Here is a 21,939-nt window from a genome sequence, read left to right as displayed (position 1 = left end):
ATGCAGTTCTCAGGTTACAGCCATAAAGAAAGGATCAGAGTATACAAAAGAGCCATTATGAAATTTGATAATATATTATGTAATGATAGGAATGGTATTTGCCCACTCTATAGGAACAAGTCATGGAACACTATAGAAAGGACAAAAAAGAAAATAGGGAAGGCCAACTCTTGGTATGATAGCCATAAATACCAGAGTGTCATGTTCGTTGACACCATCCCTGGAGGTGAACTGGCGTATCGCTTTAGAAGGACCCTAGACAAACTTAAGCTAAGAATTAAGGTTGTTGAAAAGCCAGGCAACCCTATCAAATCTATAATTGGTAGAACCTATCCTTTTAGTAGAACCCCCTGTACGGATAAGTACTGTACTGTATGTAGATTTACCCCACAAACAAACTGTAAAGCCAGAAATGTAGTCTATAGTAAAAGATGTATAGAGGGACGATGCAGTAACAAGACAACGACATACGTAGGGGAAACGGCAAGAAGCATAGGAGAGCGGGTAAATGAGCATTGGAGACAACTCAAGGAAGGTAAAAGCTCATCGATTCTGTACCAACACGTCGAACAAGAACACGGGGGATCAATCAATAACATAGAAATTAAAATATTATCCACACACAGATCAGATGCAACAATTAGACAAATTACAGAAGCTACACACATAATAGAAAATAAACCTAGCCTGAATAGAAAACTACAATGGAGCACTAACACACACCACAACATATGACGATAGAGGATCCTGAAAACATAATAAATACACAGATAAATAAACTAATAGAAATAAATAACTATATATATATATATGTATGTATATATCTATATATATATATATGTATTTTTTTTCGATTCAATTTATTATTATTATTACTAGTATTGTTGTTATACATACATACATACATACAAGCATATGTAATGATAATAATAAGTGGATGTAAACACAGGAACAAAATAAGAATAAACAAAAACAACAAAAACAAAAAACAAAATACAAATTACATGAACGTATAAAATTACAAATTACATGAACATATATAAACAGAAGATACAAATATTACAGGCATCCCCCACATACACACACTAAATAAACATAAATGCACATAGAGATATAAGCATGCGCAAATGAAGACATACAATAGAAATACAAAATGGCTGACGGTTAGTAAGGAGAGACACAAATAAGAAAGAAGAAAACAAAGGACCACTGATGCGGTCACAGGAGTGTGACGAAAGAACTCTGGGCGAAATAAGATTAAGATTAATGTAAAAAATAAATAACACTGAAGCAAAATAACACCAAATATATAGTGCGTGTGTTTTTATTGGCTAAACTGGCAAAATGACCATTCCGAAATAAAACAATATCTGTTTCAACACACGACTTCACATAAAAATTCTTGCACAACAAATATTTAAACGTATATATATATATATATATATATATATATATATATATATATATATATATATATACACACATATATATATATATATATATATATATATATATATATATATATATATATATATATACATGTTCGTGTGTGCATATATATATATATATATACATGACAAATATAATGAGTAAGATTGTGAGACAAGGAAGAGACAAACGAACAATACATGATATTAAAAAAGCAAAGTAAAGCGAACGCTGAAACAGCCTAAGAATATGAAATGAAAAAATTACAGTGGAAGAACGTGTACATTGAAAATACGCCAATGAAAGAAGCAGAAGCGAATTTGATATTTCGGGTAATACTCTTTATCAAAGAGGAGAGAAAGGAATAAGAAATGTAGGAGATAATATAAATAATAACGAATCACATGGTAGGCTTGGTGTAATGTGATAGGTGGAATGTGGGATACTAGGACCAGAAATGGCGCCACAATCTGGTTGACAGTGAGAGAATGAGAAAGAAAATAAGTGGGGAGAGAGTGGGAGAAAGGTGAGGAAGAGAGATAGATGAAAGGTGATGAGTGTTGTGTGAGTGTATGTGTGTGTGAGAGAGAGAGAAGAACCACAGGAAAAGAAATGAGAAAACAAATCTTCAAACATGAAGCTGAAATTCAAGCCTTTTAATTGCATTTCTATAGGGTTACCAATGGTACCAAAGATTACCAATGGTTTCAGTTTGCTATCTCTGCTTGTGTTGTTACTAAACATTGAAATTAGTCGATCTTTCGAAACTTTAAATACAGACATTGACGATTCTTAGTGGTATTTTTTTTAATCTCCAAAAGAATCCTTCCCCATCCACATTGAAAACTTGTCTTCACAAGTAATTTCCCTCTCCAGTAATTCTTTCTTAAATTTTGTGGACAAAATTTTACTGCTTCATCCTCTGTGCTTCTTGATATTGTGCCAACCTGCTCTCTTCTAGCGCCCAAACCATCCACGGTTTACAGTAAGGTGTTTCCTTTACAGTCTTCTCTTTTATCCTTTAGCGCTGTAAGGATGGAAAAAGCTTCTGTACAAATTGCAGTGAAAGTATCGCCGGGGAAAATGCTTAATGGCATTTCGTCTGTCTTTATGTTCTGAGTTCAAATTTCGTGGTGGTCGACTTCGTCTTTCGTCTTTTCGGGGTCGAGAAAATAAGTACTAGTCGAGCATTGGGATTCATGTAATCAATTTAAACCTGCCCCTGAACTTACTGGCCTTGTGCCAAAATTTAGAACCAATATTCATGCTTAACCAGCAATCTATATTGTTAAAAATCTTTATTTGAAGAGTGACACAATTTTTTTTACTTCCGAGTCAAATAGATTGCATAGAATGCGCATTCATAACTCCATCCAAATATTTCTACATCTCTTTCAAAATTGTACGGACGGATAAGTTCAAATGAGTATTTTTCAAAAATCGTTTTTAGCACAGCGCCCATGGTCCTTTTTTTAGGACCAGAAGGACAATCCATCATACTTCTGCAATACCTGTATTTTTTCGAGATACCTTAAGTTAGTCATCAAGACTGGAGTGTCTTTTAAATATTCTTTTCTACTCTAAGCACAAGGCCCGAAATTTTGGGGGAGGAGGCCAGTCGATTAGATCGACTCCAAAAGGATAAAAGGCAAAGTCGACCTCAGCAGAATTTGAACTCTTTCAAATATTGTAACAAAATGTTTTTATATATTTAGTATCAGATAAAGTTGTATAAAAAAGTTTTTAGATAATAAATCAAATAAAACAATTTGTGGACTAAAGTGTTAATGGTATTTCCAGCATGGTGCTACCTTATAATTCCATACATTTTTTCCCAAAGTTATGGTTCCTTCTAGTTTCTTATTTAATGTTCCAGTTAGTGTACTAATGTATTTTGGTATGTTAAAAAAAAAGGATGCCCAATATTCTAAAAGAAAGACAGAGAACGGAGCAGTCAAGGAAAGTATTCTAAGATGTCTCGTAAACATTCACTTGTTAATAAAAAAAAATAGCGCATTTCAATTGCAGCAAATACGTTGGTCCACAGCAAAGGAAACTGGGAGTTGCTGGCTCTCGCCGACATAATGTGGCCTTTAGCTTAGCTGACAAATGCATTCATTGCTTTCAGACAGCCCACATTGAGTTATAAACAAATTAAAAAACAAAAAATATTGCTTTTTATTTTTGCCGCTGAAAATTCTCATAGAACTATAAAGTTGTGAAAAACAAACGCTGAGAGTGAGAACTACCTGTGTATAATTGTATATTTTCATATAAACACTCATATATACGTAATTTGAACATTAACCATAGTATTATGATTTTTTTTACCAGAGAGGTATCTGAGACTATATACAGAAGTGGCAACAAAAGAGAGCAAAAGAAATAGAAACCGAAGATGACAGCGGATACCATACATCCAGAGAGGAAGTTGGGGTTACTAAAGGGAATTTCTATGATAGTCGGTACCATGATTGGTAAGTAAAATATTTTGATATTCAAGTCCTATTCTGAGTAATTAGAATATTAGTCGAGGTCTTCGTTTAAACCAATGATTCTCAACCATTTTGTTTTTACATGTGGACTCCTTTGATCACTATTCTATTCTAGCGGGCCCTGAAAGCCAACTGATGTTTAAATACTAATTTTATAGACGCTTCTTTCAAAATACGTATTTTGTTCTTCACACATCAACCAGTTTAGGTTGAACTACGTAAAATGTTAAAGAAAGAAATCAAGTTGTTTCTTGCTATAAATACATCTATATGAACATTGTTTCATGAGCCCTTAAAATACTACTGTGGATCCTTAATTTACTATTTTGCTTGCGTGAGCTCCAAAAGTCTTATATGGACCCCATTTGAGAACCACTGGTTTAAGCAACCTTGTAATATTTTTTACATTGTCTTTGCAATTTTCAGAATTATTTAATAGTTTGTTCAACTTCCTCTTGGTTGTTTCTGACTAGTTCTGAACTACAACAGGCATAGGCAACCTTTCATGAGAAGCAGATTGCATGAAACATGACTTGTCATCAAGCGGGTCGCACTACTGAAAATAAAAGTAAGTTTCTTTGGCGTGCTATTCGGAAAAATCCGCGGATAGCAGGTTGTCCAATGACTGATCTAGAACAATACTACTCAAAGTGGTGGTCCGCGGACCGGAACCAGCTCGCGAGCCATCAGCTGCTGGTACACGGCGAGTTTCCAGAAAAGAAAGAAACATCACAAAATGCTTATGTAATATTGTAATATTTGTTTTCAAAATAAATATAAGATTAAAAAAATGGTCAACTCTTATTATATTCATTATATATATATTGTTTCCGGTATAAATTAATATTGCTAAGAAATATTACTGGTCCCTGGCACATTGGAGAGAAAAAACCCCTGCTGGTATTCCACATCAGATAGTTTGAGAAGCACTGGTCTAGAGGATACTCATTGTTGATATGTACGACATAATGCAACAATGCATGGAGTAACGTGGTCAGTTGTTACACCGTTGTGATTTTACAGACTATAGATATGCGATGTGAAGTAAGGATGCCCAATATTCTAAAAGAAAGATAGAGAATGGAGCAGTCAAGGAAAGTATTCTAAGATGTCTCGTTAACATTCACTTGTTAATAGTAAAAAAAGAATGACGCATTTCCATTGCAGCAAATACGATGGTGCACAGCAAAGGAGACTGGGAGTTGCTGGCTCTCGCCGACATAATTTGGCCTTTAGCTTAGCTGTTAAATTACAAACTGTATTAATGTGTTGTCATTACAGTGTTTGCTGTGATGTTACAGTGTGGGACACCGTTGGCTATAACTAAGGAAGTGAGCCCCTCCTCTAACTTTGGTTCATCATAACTTACTTTAAAATGCATATTTTTTAATGAAATTTTTCAGAGATGCATTTTAGGTTGTGCAGATTATAATTATGCCAGAATAAGTTGCAAAAATATCGGGGTTGGGGTGAAGAAAGTTTCGTATGATTTCCCCATTTCTAGATCTTGCTCATGACTTTCATAAAAATGCACGCTTTTTCAATGAACTTTTTCAGATGTATTTTTGGATGGTGTAAATTACGATTATGTAAGAAAAAATTGAAAAAACAATTTTCTTTTGGAAGATCATTCCCTCTACCAATCAAACTTTGTCAAATGTATATATCTTTTAATGAATTCCTCGAGAGATATGTTTCGGTACATAGAGTATGTTTATCTTGATTACATTGGGAGATTGGAAGGGTGGGTAGAATTTGAAGGAATTTCTGATCGCCCTCCGGTTTAGGTTTATATATGTTCTTTTTTATTCCCAGGATAATATCCCTCTCTGTTTTCCGCTACTTTGCCCTCGCCTTTTTTTCTCCATAAATTTTTTTTTTAATTTTTGAACTGTATATTAGTTCTATATAATTCTATGAAACTGCATGTGATAGAAATATGTGAAACGAACAAATATATAAGAACCTTCCGGTCCAGAGAACAAGGTGTCATCATTCCACTTTTCTCCTCCTTTGTACGGCCACACCTCGAATACCGCTGCCTCTTGTGGTCTCCCCATATAAAACAAAACATCTCGAGGATTGAATCACTCCAGAAGACACTCAATAAACGAATTGAAGGCATGACTGATCTCGATTACTGGGACCACCTCAAAGCCTTGAAACTCTACTCTCTCCTGCACCGCCGCGAGCAGTACATCATTTGTACGATGTGGAGAATATACCACCAGCATTGCCCAAACGACCTGAACATTAGTTTCAAGGTTCATCCAAGGCTGGGACCACGGGCCATAGTCCCCTGCCCAATTCAGGATCACAAAATATAGGTACACTGCAACATAATTCCTTTTCCTCAACAGGCTTTGCCCTGTTTAACATTGTCCCGAAAGAGATCAGAGAGGAAAAAGATCCCATCACCTTTAAACGAAGTCTGAACAGATTTCTTCAAGGAATACCAGACAAGCCACCCATACCTGGATGCAACTCACTCAACAAGAACTCACTACTTGAATGGACCATAAACAAAACTTGACTTAAAAAAGATTTAGATAATCCTATCAGGTGGTGCCATTAAGTTAGACATGGCCTGGACCAATCTTTGGTCGAGACATATCTAAATTTTATCTAAGTTTTATATATATATATATATATATATATATACTCTTTTACTTGTTTCAGTCATTTGACTGCGGCCATGCTGGAGCACCGCCTTTAATCGAGCAACTCGACCCCGGGACTTATTCTTTTGTAAGCCCAGTACTTATTCAATCGGTCTCTTTTGCCGAACCGCTAAGTAACGGGGACATAAACACACCAGCATCGGTTGTCAAGCAATGCTAGGGGGACAAACACAGACACACAAACGCACACACGCATATATATATACACACATATAAACGACGGGCTTCTTTCAGTTTCCGTCTACCAAATCCACTCACAAGGCTTTGGTCGGCCCGAGGCTATAGTAGAAGACACTTGCCCAAGGTGCCACGCAGTGGGATTGAACCCGGAACCATGTAGTTCATAAACAAGCTACTTACCACACAGCCACGAGAAAAAATATGTATTCAAAAGAAAAAAAGACGAGGCTTTGTGGATAGGGCATTCGGCTCACGATCGAAAGGTTGTGAGGTCGATTCCTGGCGTCGCATTTTGTCCTTGAGCAAGACTCTTTACTTCAAGTTACTCTAATCTACTCAATAGGCAAAAATAAGTATTACCTGCATTTCGAAAGACCAATCTTGTTACATTTTGTGTCGTACTGAATCTTCTTGAGAACGACGTTAAAGATACTCGTGTCTGCGGAGGGTTCAGCCACTTGCACGTTTGTTTAATGAGCCGGCTGTTCCGTTGATGGGATCAACTCGGATCGCTCGTAGTCGTAACCGACGGAGTGTCCAAACATGGAATTCAATAACTGAAGTGTTAACAGTGTACTCACCGTCCCACAAAAATTCCTATAAGAATTTTCCAGAGCCAAATGAGACGGAAAACGATGAGGGAGGTGAATTATCGAAAAATCCAAAAAGAAATAAATAAAATAAAAAAAAACATTATCCCCTCACGATCGTAATTTTCATCGTCAAAAATGTATCTCTCAAAACTTTCAGTAAAAAATTTGCATTTGAAACAAAATTACGAGGTAAAAAAAACACTACTAAAGAAGTGTGCCACCCCACCCGTCTTTATTTCGTCATAACTTTCTTTAAATGCATACTTTGTTATGAAAATATCTTGAGATACATTTTAGGATCTTTTCGGTTTGAACGGCAGTTTTTTCTAGCGGTGTCATATGAAATTGTCACCCATAATTATGACCCTAGTATCGATCTATTGCTTTTCAATGTTTTAGGGTTAGGGTTGGTTAGGGGTGGGGAAGGGTATCTTTTTTTTTTCATAAATGTAAATAAACCCAACCTGTTTCTTAAACGGGGGACATATTCATACGGCACAGAATTTTTTTTTACCTCAATAGACGTCATTGATTGGTTGAAATTGCAGAAATTGAAGAAAAAACAACCACAAATATCTCACAAACTATAGAATTTTCTCAAGAAAGCCAAGAGAAAAAGATGTTTTATAAACACATTCTACCAGTATACGAAGTTTAAAATTTTTTAGTTACCTAGAAATTATGTTAAAAACTGCCGTTCAAACCGAAAAGATCCACATTTTATATCATGTAGGTCGTAATTACGTTGGAAAAAAAACATGAAAAAATGTGGTGGGGCAGTTTTCGACTAATTTTTTCCCCACTGTCTTTATTTCCTCATAGCTTTCTTTTAAATGCATACTTTTTCATAAAATTTTCCTGAGATGCATTTTCGCTGATGTAGAGTATGATTATTGTGATTAAATTTGAAAACTGATTTTTTAAATTGTTGTCTACAACGCTCAAAACGTATTTCTGGAAAATTTCATTTAAAAACACTTGTTTTGAGGGGATAACTCCCAAGAAAAGCAATTTTTACCTCCAAATAATCGTGACCCACACCATCTAAAATGTATCTCTGTAAAATTTCATTAAAAATCGTGCATTGAGTTGACTTGATCGCCTAGAAATAGCAAACTGAGTGTTGTCTTTGTTGATGTATTCCTAGATATAGTGTCTGGAAAAATAAGTGAGATGATCTCAATTAGAACACTTTGATCGGAAATCCACTGGGCTAAAGATAAATGTCTTTATTTGACCCATTCATTAGCTTGTTTCTGATGAAATATACTGTCTTTTTGATTAATTATGAAAATAAAAAAAATTGATGGTGGATTTAGTAAAATAGCTGACGTCTTTATCATTGGCAAAAACTTAACACTTTTGTTACCAAATTTCTATTGAAATGCTCAGCTTTCGCTTCAGTTAATATTGAAGATAACGAAGAATTTAGTAAACATCACTTCGGCATTGTGAAGTAGGTGTTTGGTACATAATTGAACCTGAAATTTTGAAGGAAGATTTGAATTTAAATCGTGTAAAAACGAAAAGTTTGGACTAAGAGTGATCTCAGGAAGGTTGAGATCAACATGGTGAAAAAAGGTTCTTGAATAAAATCATAATGGAAGATTTTCGTTTAAATACAAATATTTTTTTTTAAAAAAGAGTGGTCTTAGGTAGTTTAATATCAAAAGGATTTAGTAGCAGCCTCCCTAAGTTCATTCACCCATTTCAAATTCCAGGTCCTAAGACTGAGAGAACATGAAAATAAGCTAGACCTGCCTCCCTCCTCAATATCTGAAATGTGTGTGTGTGTGTGTGTGTGTGTGTGTAGGGTCAGGTTTTGGCCAGTCTAATTGATCCATAAACTCAGGAAACTAACGAAAGCTTAATTTCTTTCTAATCCATTTTCCCTAATTTAGGATCTGGCATCTTCATTTCGCCGAAGGGCGTTCTTGAAGCGAGCAAGTCTGTTGGATTGACCATGATTATATGGCTTGGATGTGGTGTCATTGCCATGCTCTGTGAGTACTTGCTTTATTTTTTTTCTTTGTTCTCTGTTTTTCTCTCGTTCTCTCTCTTTTTCTCCCTCTCTCTCTTTCAATCTCTCTCTCTCTCACTCATTCTTACTCTTTAATCTATTTCCAGCATTCTAAATTCTTCAGTAATAAACAATTTTATCATAGTGTGTGTGTTAACTAAAGTACTGAGAAAATAGGCGAGTGAGAAATGGCTTTAAATGCTTACACCTAATAACCCTAGATCTAGCCACACTCTTTTTTTGCCCTTTGCTACCTGGGTAGTTGGGTATTAAAAGCTGCAGAGAATTGCTGCAATCAAACACTTGTCTGACGATGCTGAAAAGAGCTCAATGTCGATATAGGCGAAGAAACATGACCAGTAGACCTTGTTATGGATTCCATTGGTTATTTACGGGAATATAAGAAAAAAACTGGGTCCTTCTTCGGTCAGAATGGCCTAGTGGGCTGAAACTCAGACCTGGGAACACGGGTTCACAAAAAGAACGACCCAGGTTCAAATCTTGAGACAAGATTTTGGAAAGTTGTAGGAGGAAACCTAGGAGTCGTAATGTGGGTGGGCCCGGCTCCCGTAGAGTGTCATGTATAAGGGCTGGAACGCTTGTTGGGTGGAGTTTTTCCTCTAAAGATCTCTCTAGCTTTGTGTTCGCCCTGCGGCGAGTTTCTGTTTCTATTTTATGGACTCAACCATGTTCTAAAATAAGTCGAAAGGTAAGCTACTATAAATCGGCACCAACTTTCCGGACAACCCAATACATTGAGATCTCTACTAGGTTATTAATCTCACAATGCACATATATATATTGTATCTCACAATACATTATATATATGTGTATATATGCCTCTATTTATTTTTTTTTACTAGCTTTTCACGTCTTTTCTCAAGATTGTGTAGGTGAGATCTTTTATCTATTTTCTTGTTTCAGTCATTGGACTGTGACCATGCTGGGGCACCACCTTGAAATATTTTTTTTTAGTTGAACACATTACCCTCAGTACTTATGTTTTTTTTTTCTTTTTTTAAAATTCTTGTAATTATTCTATCAGTTTCTTTTGTGAACTGCTAAATGATGATCTTCAATATACCAGCAGCAGTTGTTGAGCAATGGGTTGAAAGGTTGGTGACAAACAGACAGAAAAATAAACACTCTTACATAATGGGCTGCCACACAGTTTCCATCTACCAAATTTACTTACAAAATGTTGATTGGCCTGGGGTTTTAGTAAGAGACACTTGATCAAATTGCTGTGCCTTGGCATTGAACCTGAAACCACGTGGTTGTAAAGTGAGCTTCTTAACCACAGTCATATTTGTGCCTATATATATTATCGTGGTATCAACCAGATTATCAGATGTTGTTACACATCGCTAGTCACAATGTGCTTCACATCATTTTAGCTTTTGAACGATGCCACCCCACTGGTTGGGTGAGCAGACCGACATTGCATTTGATCAGAAGACTAATTCATCACGGGGTTAACAATTCACAGCTGAGTGAACTGGAGCAATGTGAAATGAAGTGTTGTGTGCTCAAGAACACAATATGCAGAGTTGGTCTGACAAGTGAAATCAAGAACTCTCAATTGTGGGTCAACATCCTTTACCACTAAATCACATACCTTCATGTACGTATTTCACCTTTTAAAATTTCTTAATATGCTTCTCATAGTCAACCACTCAGTTGTAAAATCGACAATATAAGCCATTTTAAATTAGCTTGGGTAGGCAAACAGGATCAAATTAAATAAGATGTGCTTTGTTATTCTTACTTCTTTGTGAGCCAGAACGACATACAAGATTACTCAGCATTTACGAAGTTGCATACTGTTGCGTACAATAGTAATATTGTTTTATGTTTGTTTTAATGATTTGTTATTATGTTATATTATAATGTAAATAAATGATTAGTATGTCAATTGTATTTCTCTATTTCATTTAATATTTATCGTGGCCTATGTTTGTCCCCCTAGCATTGCTTGACAACCGATGCTGGTGTGTTTATGTCCCCGTCACTTAGCGGTTCGGCAAAAGAGACCGATAGAATAAGTACTGGGCTTACAAAGAATAAGTCCTGGGGTCGAGTTGCTCGACTAAAGGCGGTGCTCCAGCATGGCCACAGTCAAATGACTGAAACAAGTAAAAGAAAAAAAAATCACACGTCAGGGTTCACAAAACAATTTCAATTCCTGGTTGAAACTAGTTTATTTCACTTGCATTGTTAAAGCCAATAGAAATGGCATGAACCTCACTACAGCTTCTCTGCCTCTCTCATTAGCCCTTTAGCATTTAAAGCTGTCATATCAGCCCAAATATTCTACCTGTTCTGTGTTTAAACTAACCAGATCCAGCCTCTCATGCTTAGCCTACAATGTCATATCATTGAAATCTTCAAGCCATGAGATAATGCATGATTAGTTGAAAACAATAATTTAATTAACATTAAATTTGACTTATTAATCATCATCATCATTTAATATCTGTTTCCAAGGCAGCGAGCTGGCAGAAACGTTAGCACGCCGGGTGAACTGCTTAGAAGTATTTCATCTGCCTTTATGTTCTGAGTTCAAATTCCATCAAGGTCGACTTTGCCTTTCAACCATTCGGGGTCGATAAATTGAGAACCAGTTGTGTACTGGGGCCGATCTAATTGACTAGCCCCCTCCCCCAAAATTTCAGGCCTTGTGCTTAGAGTAGAAAAGAATATCTTTTCTATGCTTCAATGGTTTAGGTGATTTGACTGGGATGGGTAAGCCAGAGAGCTGCACCAAGCTCCAGTTGACTGCTTTGGCTTGCTTTCTATGGCTGGTTGCCCTTCATAAAATCAACCACTTTACAGATTGTTCTGAGTTATTTTTACATGTCATCAACATGGGTGCCTTGAATACTAAAAGGTTAAAGCAATAAAATATTTGATTAGTTTTTAGTTAGCAAAGAGAGCACTGAAAAATCACTAGGCACAGGAGTGGCTGTGTGGTAAGTAGCTTGCTTACGAACCACATGGTTCTGGGTTCAGTCCCACTGCATGGCACCTTGGGCAAGTGTCTTCTACCATAGCCTCAGGGCGACCAAACCCTTGTGAGTGGATTTGGTAGATGGAAACTGAAAGAAGCCCGTCGTATATATGTATATATATATATATATATGTGTGTGTGTGTGTGTTTGTCCCCCCAACATTCCTTGACAACCGATGCTGTTGTGTTTACGTCCCTGTAACTTTGTGGTTCGGCTAAAGTGATCGATAGAATAAGTACTAGGCTTACAAAGAATAAGTCCTGGGGTCAATTTGCTCGACTAAAGGTGGCTCCAGCATGGCCACAGTCAAATGACTGAAACAAGTAAAAGAGTAAAAGAGAGTGTAAACTCCTTAAGATATGCTATGATGAAAGTATCATTACAAGTTGGTTGAGAATAGATTTTTACTGGACCAGGTGGATTATCTTATCAAATCTGAAGGATTGAAAGACAGAGGTAAACCCAGTAAATTTTGAACTTAGAATGTAAAAGTGACTTGATTACTTATTACAATATATCTAACCCCTCATTCATCCTATACATTAACCCCTTCTGTCAAACCCACCACCTTTCTTAGTCTTCCTTAACCCTTTGGCATTTAATCTGACCATATCGAGCCCAAATATTCTACCTGTTTTATGTTAAAACTGCCCAGATCTGGTCTCTCACACCTACCCTGCAATGTCATTCTAAAAATATACAAACGCACCATTGAAGTGTTGAAGCTACAAGATAATATGTGATTAATTCAAGACAATGTGAATAAATAAGCATTATTTTGACAAAGAAACCTGAATGCTGAAAGGTGTATGATTACTATTTCATTGGCTAATTTATAAATGTTTTATTAAGGCATAGTCAATTCAGTTTCCAATGATAGTAATAGTCTTCCCCAAAATTCCAGACACAAGGCCTGGGAAGTGGGTTAGTCGATTTGAACCCAGAATATAAAGAGCCAAAAGAAATGCAGCAAAACATCTTATCTGATTCACTAATAATTTTTCTACCGTGTAAATAATAATAATAATAATAATAATAATAATAATTTTATAACCATTGTGTCTTCTTTTACAGCTTCCTTATCTTATGTAGAATTGGGAACCTTTATTACTAAGTCTGGCGGAGAATTTTCCTATATCTTAAAAGGTCTTCCAGCAGTGTTGGCATTCTTATACAGTTGGTGTTCGGTTTTAGTCCTCAGACCTGCAGGATTGGCTGTGATCTGCCTGGCTTTTGCTGAATATGTGGCTTCTCCTGTCTTTGATGCATGTGGACCACCAGTTGTCTTTGTGAAATGTTTGGCTGCAGCAGCAATCAGTAAGTTCATTGATGTCTTATGACAGGCTTGCACGCATACATACATACATACATACACACAAGTGTGTGTATGTATGTATGTATGTATGTATGTATGTATGTATGTATGTATATATATGTGTGTGTGTGTAAACGTAATATGTGACAAATATTCAGTAGCCATGATAAAACTCTGAGTTTCGGATGTTGGGGCAGATACCCACACTGCCATCTCTTCAGTTATTCGGCCATCAGAAAGAATTCAATGAAAATGACCGTTAAACAAAGGGATATTCATGTGTGATTGACCATTATTAAGGCAAAAAGAGCTACTAGGATGACGTCTTAATAACAGTCAATCACACAGTAATTTCCCCTTAACGGTCATTTTCATAGCATTCTTTCCGATGACCAGATAACTGAAGAGATGGCAACATGGGTTTCTGCCCCGACATCCGAAACTCAGAGTTTTAACATGGCTACTTAATAATTGTCACATATTAATTTACAGATAAATTCCTCTATTTACATAATATCAAGGTCTCTTCCATTCTTTTGTTGTTTTACCATTTCTATCAATATATATATAAACTCTACTTGTGAAGACGTGATGAGGCAAGTGAGGATCAGAATCGAAATCGATCAATGGAATTGCGGATGTGCTACCAGTGCCGGTGGCATGTCAAAACTCTGCTTGTGAAGACCCGTTGAGGCAAGTGGGGACGATCAGAATCGAAATCGATCAATGGAAATCGAAATGGAAATTGCAGATGTGTTACCAGTGCCGGTGGCATGTAAGAGAACTTTCCGTTTCGCGACCGTTGCCAGCACCGCCCCGTTTCGTGTCCGTTGCCAGCCTCGCCTGGCCCTCGTGCGGTGCACATAAAAAGCACCTCCGTTCGTGGCCGTTTGCCAGCTCTGTCTGGACCAGTGCGGGTGGCACGTAAAAAGCACCCACTACACTCACGGAGTGGTTGGCGTTAGGAAGGGCATCCAGCCGTAGAAACACTGCCAGATTTGACTGGGCCTGATGAAGCCTTCTGGCTTCACAGACCCCAGTAGAACCGTCCAACCCATGCTAGCATGGAAAACGGACGCTAAACGATGATGATGATGATGATGATATATATATATATATGTGCACACACAACATGTGCATATATGTAATTAGTTAGTTAGTTAGTTAGTTAATTTGGCTCAAAAGCAAATAGCAAGGCCATGTAGGGGGACATGGAGTTAAGTACAGGGTGGTGTTCATGTAAAGAGTTCAGGCCACTGAGGTCCAGGGAGGCTTTGAACAAAGCGGTCGTCGGCATCTTCACCATCTCGTCTGGCAGCTTGTTCCACGGATCCGCAACCGGACGGAGAAAGCTCCTCTCCTTCGATTGAGAGGAAATCGTCGCAGGTAGAGCTTTTCGGAATGACCCCGCAGCCGACGCTCCGGAGCAGGAGTGAAGAACAGCTCTTTTGAGAGGTTACACTTACCGCTTATGATGTTGTGGGCAAGGAGTTAACTTCTATCCATAACTTTGAATTTTGATCGTCTCAATGACACCCCATGAATCAATAACTGCATATATCATTGCATAACATAGTAATACACATGAGATCAGTTTTGATGAAACAATTGTAAATTAATGTAATAAAAGAAGTTGTTCACTCCATTTTCCTTGGTTATAATTGTACATACATACATACATGTAAGTATGTATGTATGTACAATTATAACCACCAGAAAGTGCACATAGCATATGTTAAGTAATGCATACTCACACACATCCATATTCATACACGCATTCACATACAAAGATAATACATGTACACGTTCAAACATTGTTTGTGTGTATGAGAGCTATGGTATTCAGGAGACCCAAGATGGCAGGTAAGGCTATGGAAGGACCGTAATTAGACTCTTGGTTTGAAAATAATACAAGTGAGCAGTCTAATGCAGGTCTTGCATGAGCATCATCATCATCATCATCATTTAGCGACCGCTTTCCATGCTAGCATGGGTTGGATGGTTCAACTGGGGTCTGGGAAGCCAGAAGGATGCATCAGGCCCAGTCTGATCTGGCAGTGTTTCTACGGCTGGATGCCCTTCCTAACACCAACCACTCCGTGAGTGTAGTGGGTGCTTTTTACATGCCACCCGCACAGGTGCCAGACGGGGCTGGCAAACGGCCACGAACGGATGGTGCTTTTTACGTGCCACCGGCATGGGGGCCAGGCAAGGCTGGCAACGGCCACGATCGGATGGTGCTCTTTACGTGCCACCGGCATGGAAGCCAGTATATGTTAAATAAAGTGAGACAAGAAAACCAAGGCTGTGTGGAGTTTATAGGGCATTTATAAAGAGAAAGGTAGGCTTACAGCTGTTTCTGGGGTATTAGGGATATCCCTTCATCAGAAATGATATGATAGATATAACTAGAGTTTCCCTCTAGTTACCTCTCTCATATTGTCTCTGATGAAGGGATATCCCTAACATCCCAGAAACAGCTGTAAGACTACCTTTCTATTTATAAATATCCTATAAATCCCACATAACCTTTGTTTTCTTGTCTCACTTTATTTTGTTGTCTCATTTTATTTGACATATATATTTTTTATATATTTATATACACCACATACATATATCTGTTTTAACCATTACAAGTTTTACTCTTTTGGCTGTGGCCAAATTAACCCTGGAGTAATTTTTTTTTAAAGTCTGGTATTTGTTTTACTGCTTGCCTGATAAGCAGACCAATAACAGTTGTCTAGCAGGAGAGGGGAACAAACATGAAAACAAACACACACAGACATATATATATATATATATACATATATATATATATAGGAACATTTATAAACGAACCTTAGAAGCACCGATTGTATTGATATTTTACGAACAAGAAAGTGAAAACAGGTAAGAAAGACTGGGTTTTACTCTTAGAAGATGGTAAAGATTCCCTGTAGGCAGCTACAGTGTGTGTGTGTATATATATATATATATTGAGACCCCCTTCGGTCATGACACAGACCATGGGATTGCACCTAGAAAGTTACTCTCCCAGACACAAATCCAGGCAAGGTTGTCTATGGAAGACCAGTAGTGACCCATGCATACCAGCCTCCCCTCTCCACACCACCAGTGTTATCCAAGGGAAAGGCAAGGGCCGATACAGCTTGGCACCTGGGACGTCGCAACTCATTTCTACAGCTGAGTGAACTGGAACAACGTGAAATAACGTGTCTTGCTCAAGAACACAACATGCAGCCCGGTCTGGGATTCGAGCTCACAACCTTACGTTCGTAAGCTCGATACTCTAACCACTGAGCTATATATATATATATATATATATATATATATATATGCCTTATATGGTTCCATGAATTTGAGGTCAACAACAAAAGTGCTCCATCTGGCAAAAATGAGTATTATTTAATAAACACAGTGTGTATTTTTATGAGCTACTAATAGTTTTATGCAATGAAAGCCACTCAGACAGCATTTTATAACATGTCTGGTGCCTTTTTGCTATCTTCAAGCTTTGTTCACATGGTATATACAAGCTAAAATACTGTGTCCATTAAACAATATATATATATATATATATATATGTATAAATGGTGGTTCCCCAGCATGGCCACTGCTCATGAGCTGAAACGGTTTCATTTCAACTCAGCTCATATACACACACACACACATGAAAAGGTGCTGAAAAGTTCCTGGCTTTAAGGGCATTCGAAATGGCCTGATTGTAGACCAAACCTTCTGAGTTCTTTTACAGAGTTTAGAAAAACAGAAAGACTAGTGTAATAAGTGTGTAAATCTGAAAGAGAAATATGTTAAATAAAATCATAATTAACCATCCTCCTAGACTTCCTTTCAGCCAGGAACTTTTCACAACTCCCTTGTATATGCTTTAATGTATGGCAAAGATGTATACATACTTCAAATATTGCTTATATACCCTAAATTGTATACATCAAACACCACCCATTACAAGCAGTCTGTAATCATTCATTATTTTTAACCCCTTAATGGATTATCCCAAGTTTACTCATGCATTGCAAATGTATCTTTTTTAGAACCAGACAAGTATACTCGATCAAAATTAACTTTTAATTTTAGCACTCAAACGAGTTTATTTGTTTTGTGTCGTTTCATTTTTGAGCAATCACGAATTTACTCGCGTTGTGGTACACCTGGCAGCACATATTCTGGTGCCATTTCAAAGAATTTATGCTTCTGCATTTTGAACTTTTACTTCAGTGCATACTCAGATTCAGGAGGAGGCTGGTGCCATTTTAGAACCGTCTCGTTTTGATTCTCTATTATTTATACAAATAAGAGAATTATTTATGCATGGAACCAAGAAGACCATCATCGATCCCACATCCAACAAGATTTGCCCCAGTTGGTCACTTTCCCATGGAAATACCACCAAGGGATAAGAAAAAGAACCCTACAAGACTGTGCAAAATGCGCAGAGAAAAGAGATGCTAAAGGAAAGAAGATTTGAAGAGAAAGCAGATTGATGTCTGCAAGATAATTTGTGTGTAACTCCTTGTTTTAAAAATTATCATTCTAAATAAACTATCTCATTTAAAAAAAATTTCCTTTAATTTAAAAGCAAAAATCGAAGATAGTTAAGCTTTATGTATTCTTTCAATGTCCGAGTTAACTTGTTTAAATCCAAATGAGTAAAAGTACATTTTAATTTCTATAATAAAAAATAAAGGAAACAAGATAAAAAAACTTTTTTTGTAATTAACACAGTGTATATAATTAAAAACGAAAATAAAAAAAATATGCTCTGAAATGAAATGTCATGTCAAAATAATTGATCCATTAAGGGGATAAATATATTAAAAACATTTTTATTTGTTTTATAGTTGAAATTACTTAAAATTTTTTTCATATCTTTTATCTAAAAAAATTTTTTTATTAGTTTCAAATTGTTTTCAATTTTCAAAAAATTATTTGATATACTTATCTAGACATTTCTTTTTTTAGCAATTATTCAATTTTGATTATAATTTCATTCCCCACTCTACTACCATTGCCATTACCACCACCACTATCGCCATCACCATCACCAGTATCCCCCATCTCACCCTCCACCAGTTCAGCTACCACTGCCACCATTACCACCACTACTCCCAATTGCTGTCAATCTCCATTGCTATCAATAAAATGCTTTCTTTGTTTTGTTTATGTCCAGTTCTGATCACAGCAATCAACTGTTATAGCACTGATTTCGCAGCAAGCATTCAGGTGGTTTTTACAGTAGCCAAAATCACAGCCCTCATCATCATCATCATTGGTGGTTTTATAATGATGGGAAAAGGTAATTATAAGCAAAAATTTTGTCTTTTTTTGTTTTCATTTTTATTGTATGCATGCATGCTTCAGTATGACTGCAGTCACATAGCTGAAATACATGTATATATATATTACTCTTTTACTTGTTTCAGTCATTTGACTGCGGCCATGCTGGAGCACCGCCTTTAGTCGAGCAAATCGACCCCTGGACTTATTCTTTGTAAGCTCAGTACTTATTCTATCGGTCTCTTTTGCCGAACCGCTAAGTGACGGGGGACGTAAACACACCAGCATCGGTTGTCAAGCGATGTTGGGGGGACAAACACAGACACACAAACATATACACACACATACATATATATATATATACATATATACGACAAGCTTCTTTCAGTTTCCGTCTACCAAATCCACTCACAAGGCTTTCGTCGGCCTGAGGCTATAGCACAAGACACTTGCCCAAGATGCCACGCAGTGGGACTGAACCCGGAACCATGTGGTTGGTTAGCAAGCTACTTACCACACTGCCACTCCTGCACCTATATATATATATATATATATATATATATATATATATATATATATATAAACTTACTTGGAGAAAAGAAAAGAAACGAAACGAAACGACGCGAGGGCACTCAGTCATACAACAATTTAATAAATAAAATATATGCATACATACATACATATACGTATGTACCTACATCTACATGTATATATACATGCATATATATATTATATATATATATATATATATATATATGAGTACAGGACACCACAAATAGACGTAGAACTCTCTCTCTATATATATATATATATACAGAGAGAGACACTTATACAGGAGTGGCTGTATGGTGAGAAACTTGCAGTTGGGATAAAAAAGAGAAAAGGCAACACAAGCATAAAAAAGAGGGAATACATTTGCCTCTCAATTGTATTAAATGAATGCTAAATTTTTTCCCACTTGAGAGGCAAATGTATTCCCTCTTATTTATGCTTGTGTTTCCTTTTCTCTTTTTTTATCCCAACTTTTAAGTGAATTCTCTTATTTATGCTTTATTTTTATCATGTTTTTTTTTAATCCTATCTTTTAAGTGAAATATACTAAATTTCTTCCTCATGAAATATCCTTGTAAAAGAAGGGAACATCTTATGTGAGAGTATGTCTTACATGCCAAATGGGGGACTCTCCCATCGAAGACGATGTATAAGTGTTCAGCTTTTACCGAGTGACTTGCACAAAGGATTTGTTGATCCCTTTCGTTACTGTATTTCTTTTGAGGTTCTCTGTGTTTCTTTCAATTATTCTAAATATAAAAAAAATTTAGCAAAATAACTTAGTTATGATTAAGCTAGTGTTAGGAACATAAATTGTGACTTGATGGAAGATTTTGATTAAAAACTTATAAAAACAAGACATTTGTATTACAGAGCCAGAACCGGTTTCAGCTGATTTGGTAACGAAAGGGTTATAGTGATCAAATGTATGAGCTGTGCATTAGCTCACTCTCTCCATCAATTCGACACATGCACTGTTTACCACACATCAGGTGTCAAAATGATCGCAGAGCAATGTGAGATAGTGTTTTGTTCAAGAACACATTGTATCATCCAGTCTAGGAATTGAAACCACGTTTTTGCAATCAAGAATGCAACACCCTAACCACTCAGCCATGTGTTGTCATTATATGCCAAATACCTCTTTTTACTCTTTTACTTGTTTCAGTCATTTGACTGTGGCCATGCTGGAGTGCCACCTTTAGTTGAGCAAATCAACCCCAGGACTTATTCTTTGTAAGCCTAGTACTTATTCTATCGGTATCTTTTGCTGAACCACTAAGTTACAGGGACGTAAACACACCAGCATCGGTTGTCAAGTGATGTTGGTGGGGGACAAACACAGACACACAAACATATACGCGCACATACATACATACATACATACATATATATATATATATATATATATATATATATATATATATATATATACATATATATATATACATATATATATATATATATATATATATATATATATATACATATGCGACGGCCTTCTTTCAGTTTCCGTCTACCAACTCCACTCACAAGGCTTTGGTTGGCCCGAGGTTCTAGTAGAAGACACTTGCCCAAGGTGCCACACAGTGGGACTGAACCAGAAGACACTTGCCCAAGGTACCACTCAGTGGGACTAATAATTTTTTTTTATCATTATATCCTTTAGGTGAATTCTATGACCTCCCAGAGGGTTTCACAGGTTCTGAGACTTCAGGATCAGTTATTGCTTTGGCATTTTATGATGGATTATGGGCTTTTGAGGGATGGTGAGTAATTTTGTCCTAATTTCATTCATTATTATGTTTATGTGTGTTTTTTGTGTTTATGTTTTATGTTTGTTCTCTCCCTGTCGTTGCTTGGCAACCAGTAATGTTTTGTTTACATCCTTGTAACTTAGCAGTTTGGCAAACAAGAGCAATAGAATAAGTACCAGACTAAAAAAACAAAAGAAAGTAAGTTCCCGGGGTCCTTTCGTTTGACTGTACCCTTCGGGGTGGCAGCCTCTCAGTATGGTTGCAGTCCAATCACTGAAACAAGTTAATAGGAAAAGATGAAGATGATGTGCCATCAGACAAACATCATCATCATCATCATTGTCGTCACTACTATCATCATCATCATCATCATCTTCATCATAACTGCCATCATCAGTATGCTAACATTTCTTATTTCTTTACTACCCACAAGGGGCTAAATACAGATGGAACAAACAAGGACAGACAAGCGGATTAAGTCGATTACATTGACCCCAGTGCGTAACTGGTACTTAATTTATCGACCCCGAAAGGATGAAAGGCAAAGTCTACTTCGGCAGAATTTGAACTCAGAATGTAACAGCAGACGAAATACCGCAAACATTTCGC

At 36.7% G+C, this 21,939-nt stretch overlaps 1 protein-coding gene across 2 annotated transcripts in view; it reads left to right on the top strand.

Moving 5' to 3' along the window:
* The window catches only part of LOC115220763 (b(0,+)-type amino acid transporter 1-like), an 80,219-nt gene that overhangs the window by 32,989 nt on the left and 25,291 nt on the right, over positions 1-21,939 (top strand). For both annotated transcript variants that reach the window (XM_036510198.1, XM_036510197.1), the window contains exons 2-6: positions 3,763-3,905; positions 9,279-9,380; positions 13,483-13,725; positions 18,915-19,040; positions 21,243-21,342. In XM_036510198.1, coding sequence (XP_036366091.1) covers positions 3,827-3,905; positions 9,279-9,380; positions 13,483-13,725; positions 18,915-19,040; positions 21,243-21,342 — 650 coding nt within the window. In that variant the 5' untranslated portion in view covers positions 3,763-3,826. The remainder of the gene's footprint in view (positions 1-3,762; positions 3,906-9,278; positions 9,381-13,482; positions 13,726-18,914; positions 19,041-21,242; positions 21,343-21,939) is intronic.

Source organism: Octopus sinensis, linkage group LG17, assembly GCF_006345805.1.
Source record: "Octopus sinensis linkage group LG17, ASM634580v1, whole genome shotgun sequence".
In the NCBI taxonomy this organism is placed as follows: domain Eukaryota; kingdom Metazoa; phylum Mollusca; class Cephalopoda; order Octopoda; family Octopodidae; genus Octopus; species Octopus sinensis.
This window is presented reverse-complemented; position numbering and strand designations above follow the sequence as displayed.